Source organism: Oncorhynchus kisutch, linkage group LG5 (assembly GCF_002021735.2).
Source record: "Oncorhynchus kisutch isolate 150728-3 linkage group LG5, Okis_V2, whole genome shotgun sequence".
In the NCBI taxonomy this organism is placed as follows: Eukaryota; Metazoa; Chordata; class Actinopteri; order Salmoniformes; family Salmonidae; genus Oncorhynchus; species Oncorhynchus kisutch.
The window spans coordinates 46,821,982-46,830,539 of NC_034178.2; the positions used below are offsets into that span (position 1 = coordinate 46,821,982).

Sequence of the window (8,558 nt, forward strand, 5' to 3'; positions counted from 1 at the left end):
CAAAAATTTGCTTTTGGGTCTTCATATAAGGTTAGCAGTGTGGTTAAGGTTACGTTTAAAATCTGACTTTAAGAAGATACATTGTAGAAATGGGCGAGGTTTATGAATTTGTAGGTGTGTGGTATCAAACCTCTGATCTAAAAACATTGTAATATCTATGGTCTAATTTGGGGTAGGCAATTTGTTGAGAGTTAGTAGAAATACACAATAGGTGCAATTTCTTAATTTGTTTGTGCATCAGCAGTTTTTCTCTTTTTACGTCTGTCACTGATAATAACCACATTTCCATCCATGGAAACAGTACTTTCGGTACAATTTTTTAAATGCCAAGAGATCATTTGTTCGTTGGACATGGTGGGATCTTTTTGTGTAAATGTGGAGTGGCAATGACGTGGTGTGTAGTCCTCCCACTATGACTAGAGAAATCATGCAGTTAATAGAGCCCCACAGTGGAGGTGTCATAATAGCCATATAAACTAGCGGTCAAAAATGGAAATGGTTCCAATCATTTTTTCACAATTCATTTTTCCCATAGGTAGTTTTAGAAACATTTAAAATAACGGCTGTGTTTTGTGTAGGCTTACCCTGGCGTGACTTTTTGATAACCATGTAAATGTCTCTCAGACAAGGTGACTTATCAATAATTCAGCTCTATTTAATCTCAGATTCGAAAACGCTAATTAGTATCAAAGTAGACATCATTCAAGACTACTAATCCTTGCAAACTCCTGCACATCATCTCCAGCTGACACCTTTGCTAACAGGTATTGTGTCAATTTAAAACTTGCACAACACAGTTCACAGAATTGTCCATTTCAAGAAAGGTAGCCAATTTATTCATTTATTTCTACATTTAGCTAACATTAGTTGGTTAATCCAGAGAGTTTTACCTTTATTCAGCAGTCTCATCCAAATCATCATGGCATTTGTAGTTCTTTATGATAGCCTAATTAGCATTTAATTTTGGGGGAATATATTGATTTTAAAAATCACCTCCTAGAGAGATTTGCACAGTTCTCAAAACAACAGGCTAGGATAAGCCTACACAAAACACAGCCTTTATTTTAAGTATTTCTAAAATCCCCTATGAAAAATGAATGGGTAAGAAAATGAGTGGAACCATTTCTTTGTTTGACCGCTAGGTTTTAGGGGTATTATGACTCATACTGTTGTACTCTATTAGGCTACAGTTTCAATAAGTAATGATGAACTTCACAGGGTGGTGAAAGTGCCCAGTGATCTTGATGCTCCTTTCCAAAAAATAATCGAGGGTCTTATTCTGGTGACATGATGATCGATGCTTGACTGCCATTTGACAAATAAAAAGATTCTCTATAAAAATTCTTATCCATAACAATATCATCTCTGGGAGCTGTTGGCGAAAGCTTGTTCCAAGTCCAGTGTAGTTACATGTACTATTTAACGCAACAGTTTATGTGAAAAAACAATCAGTAGAGTTGAAAATGCGATGGAAAAACATTTTTATTTGGTACATGGAAATTTGATTGAAAAAGTACATTTTGTGTGCGCTACGTCATCACACACTGATTTTTATCTGCAACAAATCGTTTGTTGGAAACACCACTGGTGGGGAAATGCGCATATTTTCTTAATGCAGATTTGAGAATATTCACATGAAAATCTGTCGCCAATTGGATGGAAGCCTAGCTACTCACTCAATTAGCCATGTCAGCAAATCATTTTTTGATTAGATAAGTTAGTCTAGCCAGCTATCTATACTTGTACTAATCATTGCCGAATACTGACCGGGCACGCAAGGTACCTGCACAGGGGCCATGACCTCCGGGGAGCGCCATTGATTTTGTTTGTCACTCTCATTCAGGTACCAAATTAAAATGGCATAAGTCATGGCAAAATGCTGGGAATTCATTTTAAAACTCAGTGGCATGTATTCATGGATGCCACTGCCACTGTGTTTTCTTATTGTCTTGGCTTTAGGCTTATATACACTATATATGCAAAAGTATGTGGACATCCCTTCAAATGAGTGGATTCAGCTATTTCAGCCACACCCGTTGCTGACAGGTGTATAAAATCGAGCTCACAGCCATGCAATCTCCATAGACAAACATTGACAGTAGAACGGTTTTGCTGGCCTCCCGAGTGGTGCAGCGGCCTAAGGCACTGCATCGCAATGCTTGAGGTGTCACTACAGACCAATCCCAGGCTGTTTCACAGCTGGCCGTGACCGGGAGACCCATGAGGCGTCGTCCGGGCTAGGAGAGGTTTTGGCCGGCCGGGATTTCCTTGTCCCATCGCGCTCTAGTGACTCCTTGTGGCGGGCCGGGCACCTGCAAGCTGGGCGGTGTTTCCTCTGACACATTGGTGGGGTTAGCTTCCGGGTTCAGTGAGCAATGTGTCAAGAAGCAGTGCTGCTTGACAGGGTCGTGTTTCGGAGGATGCATATGGCTGGACAAGACTGGATATCATGAAATTGGGGAGAAAAAGGGTTAAAAAAATAATAATAATAATCAAGAATGGAAACACGCTTTCTGGAGTGATGAATCACGCTTCATGTCTGACAGTCCAACAGGACGAATCTGGGTATGGCGGATGCCAGAAGAATGCTACCTGTCAGAATGCGTAGTACCAACTGTAAAGATTGGTGGAGGAGAAGTAATGTTCTGGGGCTGTTTTTCATGGTTTGGGCTAGACCCCTTAGTTCCAGAGAAGGAAAATCTTACTGCTACAGCATACAATGACATTCTAGACGATTCTGTGTCCAACTTTGTGGCAACAGTTTGGGGAAGGCCCTTTCCTGTTTCAGCATGACAACGTGCACAAAGTGAGGTCCATACAGAAATGGTCTGTCGAGATCGGTGTGGAAGCCCTGCACAGAGCCCTGACCTCAACCCCATCAAACACCTTTGGGATGAATTGGAACGCCGACTGCGAGCCAGTCCTACTCGCCCAACATCAGTGCCGACCTCACTAATGCTCTTGTGGGTGAATGGAAGAAAGTCCCCACGGCAATGTTCCAACATCTAGTGGAAAGCCTTCCCAGAAGTGTGGAGGCTGTTATGGCAGCAAAGGGGGACCAACTCCATTTTTTTAAATGATATATTTTTAACCTTTATTTAATTAGGCAAGTCAGTTAAGAACAAATTATTATTTACAATGACGGCCTACCCTGGCCAAACCCTATAGATAGAATTGCAGGAAATTAGCTGTTAAATTGCATATTTTTTCTTATCTCATTAGAACTTCTTTGATTTTTTATTTAACCTTTACAATGACGGCCTACCCCGGGCCAATTGTGCGCTGCCCTATGGAACTCCCAATCACGGCCGGTTGTGATATAGCCTGGAATCTAACTAGGTTCTGTAGTGACGCCTTAGGCCGCTGCGCCACTCGGGAACCCAACAACTAACAGGTTAGTGCAAAAAACGCAATTATCACAACACAGAATGGACTTCACCGGACCGATGTAACATGGCATTATTTTCCTGGCTTGGCTTCCCCACTGATTTGACCCACACACCGCTAGTGTTAAAACTGCAAATGTGTCTCTCCACCCCATGGCAAAATTGATAGAATTGCAGGAAATGTGCTGTTAAACTGCACATTTTTTTCTCTGCCCTATACCAAAATGTTTAGGATAGCAGGAAATGTACTTTAAAACCTACATTTTTCTCTCTGCTGTCAAGACAGGGCCAGTAAAATGCTTTTCCCCCGAGGTGGGGGGAACCCCAACCAAATCTCACTAAGGACCCCCAAAAGTTTAGGGCCAGCCCTGGCTACTTGTAATGCAATTAAGAGTTAACTTAACTGCACAAATGGATTGATTCCATAAATCAGTTGACTGCATGTGTGGGTATGGATGTGGGTACGCAGACCCACAAGCCACTGCGGCCCCTCATGATCAATTCATATTTTTTTGTGAAAAGTCAGTAAAGACCATCAATGACAACTTAGACTTAGTACAGGGACAATTTCAAAATACATCTGCATAATTGTAAGCATCATAATTCGGTTTTGTCAAATAAATAATTACTAATTTACTAACAGATTTGTCTCCAAGTGGTGTGGTGTTATAGTGGCTGCATGTCTCTGTTTCAGAGATGGAATTCAAATTCTTAGCTGAAGATAGTTATTGAGCAGCCATGACACAACTAATCAATTTTAAAAAATAGACTTTTAAAGGAGTAAAATATTTATATATACAAAACAGTTTACAGCAATATTTCTGAGGAGGGGGGTTGAAGGGTAAGGCACAAGACACAGCATCTCCAGCTTCTCTTAGGCTGAGTTTACACAGGCAGCCCAATTCTGATATTTTGACCAATCACATCAGATCTTTTTCAGCACAAATCTGATTGGTCAGAGGACCAAGTAGTGAAAAAAAGCTTAGAATTGGGCTGCCTGTGTAAACTCAGCCTTAGACTGCATCATCAATCACCTATCAATCAATCTACTACTTATTCAAAGAGAAGCACTCTATAAAAAAATTCGAAACAACAAATAATCGACACTAGGGGTTGGACCGTCTGGATAAATGTAAGTAATGTCAGTAAAAACCATTGGGCATCGAATTGATCTTTTGTGGACACGAAAATCAGGTTATGGTGAGCACTGTGTCTGCTGGGAGTCCCCGACTCAACATAAATTCATAAGTGATCATGTGTCATAAGGCATCCTTGCTTGGCTTGATGGAGCCCTACATCACTTCTGGAATCAAAACCCCAAAATGAAAACTAAACCAGCAGATCCTGTGATCCCCATGAACTGGTTAACAGTCCACAGTGGTAAGGAATTATCAGTGAATGCCCTTAACTGCAACCCCATCTTCTTAATTATAGTATGATTATATGCAGACATTTCATTCAATATGCTGCTGAATGAACACACTTGTATTATCTCAGAATAAAACTAACAACACTATCAAACCTGTGTCTACGATCCTAGTTCTCTAGGATCAAAAGGCCACAACTTTTTTTTTATACAACAGATCCATTCCATTCTTTTCTAAACATCATTCAAGGGTGCCTCATCCACTGGATAATTACAGCTTAATTATTAAAGTCAGATGGTAGATCATAGCGGAAAGGAGCGAGGATCAATCTACCAACCAGAAGAACATAAAACTGTATTCTAGAAAATACAAATTGACATGTTTCCTAAAATAAATGATTTACAGTTCAAGAGTGAAGTGTAACCTGAAGTTGACTTGCTGAAAGTTTTACAGTGAAAAAATGTTAGCCAAGACCAATGCTAGAGGAAATGTATTTCTGCAATACACATCTTGTGTGAAAGAGAACTCATTCCAAGATACTGTAACCAATACATTAATCAGTTGTGAATTATAGTGACTTTCCAAACAATGACCTGAGAAAAAAAAGTCAGGCATGTTTTTTAGGCATCAAGGTCAGCCCTTATTATGTACAAGGTGAAGCTAGCCAGTGAGAGTTGGGGACACTAGCCAGTCACCACTCCATCTGTTGATACATGGCTAGCTATTTGATTGCAATTATCAGGGAGCTGTTTTGTTGTGAAGTTTAGGCTTGTTGCTCTTACATTACATTTGGTATTTTCATGAGGTTTGGTTTATGCCAACCAAACTTGATAGACTTCAGTAAAACTGACAGTGAAACCCTTGTGTGACACCTGTCAGAGTTATTTTTAGTTAGCCTCGAGTGTGATTGGGTGCCTTAGTGTAAAACACTGTTGAATTATAAAGTGGCCACATTGCGACTGCAGCTCCTTGGTGCTAGGGAAGTCATGATTGGCAGGCTGGTGACGTTGTGTCTCCTGGCTTCATCCAATGAGCTTACTGCTGTCCTGGTGAGACCCTCTTACATCACGGCACACTTTTTATCCTCTGAGGGAACGTTCCCATCCGCCTTCTCCATCTCCAGAATGATCCGCTTGAATACCTCTACAGCGGTCTGCAATGCATAGAGTTGAAAGTAGAAAAACAAATCAATAAATAAGTTCATGCTTTTGAAGAGACACATTTTTATGAGTAGCTCTGTCTGCAGAGAAGATATCTTTGTCTACCTCGTTTTCCTTGGCAGAAGACTCCATGAATGCTGCTCCCCATGAGTGGGCCAGCTTCTTCCCTTCCTCTGGTTTGATCACCCTGAGGGGAGGAGGGACACATTGAGCATGATGTAATGAAATCACACCTTTTTATAGGTCAGATAGCATTAATGTACCTATAAGACCACAAGGTCTAAGACCTTAGATGGAAAACCAAGGTGAAACCATATGCCAGTTTTTAAAATGGGATGGTAGTGGCATGGTTCTATACATAATGTACCAGCCATGCATGTGAGTGGGAGCACCAATGTGCTCCTCCTTCATTCAGCTCAAGTAGGTTTACCTTTCCATGTGGAGATCTTTTTTATTTCCAACAAGAACAGTTGGCACCCTAAAAGAACACACCTACATTTTAAAAAGTGTACTTGGAAAACCAATGTTTTACAATCCAAACAGATCATCAAAAGCAGCATCACTAACCTTTCATAACTTTGGTTAACTTACTGTATTTTCCCAACCATATCTAGCAGCTTGTCATGAAGAACCTGAACAACTTCAAAACTGCAAAAAGTGAAAGACAAAAAGAGACAGGTTACCAGTGTGTATTGATGGACAGACAACTATCTATACACACAGTAGTGTCACAAGATCAGAGGCCCAGGACAAAAAATGAACTGCAAATTAAATGTACCCGTGACTACTCACCTTTTCATGGAGGTTACTGCGTAGACCAAGACATAACCATGGATGTCCATTGAATGAGACTGAGGGAAAATAGAGTACTCGTCCTGTAGAGATAAGGCGAGAAATCGGTTAAAGAGAGAAAACACAAGGACGGACAAGTGCTTCTGAAAATAATATTGTCTGTTGTTTTCCTTCATATCCCAACCATTTTATATGTTGCATCGGCACAAATGGTCACTAATCTCCAGAACATTTATTTTGTGTTATTTCAGAGAGCAGAGAAACAGAGGTAAAGAAAGAAGATGAGTAATGTAAAGCATACATACCTGACCAGCAGTATCGACCAACTGAAGATTGAAATCTTGACCGTTGACAGACACCATTTTGTTGAAGGCTGGAAAGAGTTGAAGAGGAAGTTGTCAAGTCCAGGCTATGCCACATAAGGTGAGCACATGGTAATTGCTGGATATAGCATGATCATAAAAAGGAGCATATGTTCTGCTTTTCACCCATGCATATTATTTGACCCTCAATGACACCTTAATAGTGGCTGCAATAACTTAGAATAACAAAACTGATCCAACGAAAAAACGAAATAAAAATACTTACTGTTTTCAATGGTAGGGTCATATGAATCTACAAACTGTCCTTCCACGAACTGTATTGTGAGAGAAGACTTTCCTGTAGAGGTAGAGAAAAATGGCATTGTTGAGGCCGATGAGCAGCAATTTCCAAAATCATAGGAAAACAAAATGACCATTTGTTACCCGACTCTGAGCAACAGTTATACATTGTGATTGGCTGTGTTAGTTATGACTGCAGCGGTTTCACAATGAAAATATCTAGCTAGCTAGGTCTATGAGCTAACGTTAGTAACGTTTGTTGGCCGCGTTAACACATCGTGGGACTTGGCTTAAGTTGCTAGCGCACAACTTTGGCATGGTGACTAGAGTAAGCAGAAGGTTATCAACTACAACGTTTATACATTAACACACTACACAATTACAGAGCTATGACATTAAATTATGTGTTTGATTATTTTTTGGTACTAGAAGCTTGCTAGCCTTTGTTTGTTTTTTATCATAACTACGCTATTGCTAGCTAACCATCTACCAGCAACGTTAACTATGAAAACAAAAACAAAGGATGGCTAAGTAACTTAGCTTCTTATTTCACTCACCAACAGATCTGTACCCAATCACAGCAATCTTCCTGTATTTTGGTTGAGGCATTGTTTTAAAATAGTAACGTAATATAGAATGTTGTTTTTGTATCTATGGTCGTTTTAATAAACAAACAAAAACTTTATATCACCGCATTCGTATCACGTCACGTGACAACAACAAACTTTTCAAAGCCGCTGGGCTTCGAGTTGCAACTTCAGAACTGAACTGAAGCTGATAGAACACGTATTTCGACTGATACTTGCACTATATCGGTTATCGATATAGTTATGTATAGCGATAATTAGTTTGAAATATCTAAATATTAGTTTTCAGAACTTAAAACAGGAAACCAAAACGGATTATTCACAAGAGCTGCGCTTCCCGAGTAACACTGTCGGAAACTGGTAAACGCACACCGTCGTAAAACTACATACGTCAGAGCTTGTTCTTCGATGAGGTTTAACGGCGGTTGGCATCCAGTAAATGTTGCATTATCGCCACCTACTAGACTGGAGTACAACTCCCTAATACTTAGAATAAATAAACAAATACCCTACCATCTAACAAAACACTCACAAAAAATATATATAAATAACACTACCCTACTCCACTATTTACATCTATTTAGTCCTACCTCAGGCCAACAACTTGAAAGGAAGGGACCCCACCACTTAAGACACCCTGTAAATCTTCTGATGTAAAGTCTCA

General features: G+C 40.0%; 1 protein-coding gene across 1 annotated transcript; it reads right to left on the reverse strand.

Annotated features, from left to right (window-relative positions):
* Positions 1-4,137: 4,137 nt before the first annotated feature.
* LOC109891143 (GTP-binding protein Rheb-like) lies at positions 4,138-8,275 on the reverse strand. Its single transcript, XM_020483471.2, has 8 exons — positions 7,865-8,275; positions 7,294-7,365; positions 7,011-7,078; positions 6,706-6,788; positions 6,505-6,561; positions 6,344-6,391; positions 6,019-6,100; positions 4,138-5,906 (listed from the first exon to the last, which is right to left on the reverse strand). Exons 1-8 carry the CDS (start codon positions 7,914-7,916, stop codon positions 5,814-5,816), a joined length of 555 nt encoding a protein of 184 aa, XP_020339060.1. The 5' UTR covers positions 7,917-8,275; the 3' UTR covers positions 4,138-5,813.
* Positions 8,276-8,558: the final 283 nt, after the last annotated feature.

Coding starts and splice junctions, on each gene's coding strand:
- LOC109891143 (XM_020483471.2), bottom strand. CDS start 7,916: ATGCCTCAACCAAAATACAGGAAGATTGCTGTGATTGGGTACAGATCT. Junction 6,562..6,705: donor GCAGTAACCTCCATGAAAAG/GTGAGTAGTCAC, acceptor CACTTTTTGCAG/TTTTGAAGTTGTTCAGGTTC. Junction 6,392..6,504: donor GATATGGTTGGGAAAATACA/GTAAGTTAACCA, acceptor GTGTTCTTTTAG/GGTGCCAACTGTTCTTGTTG.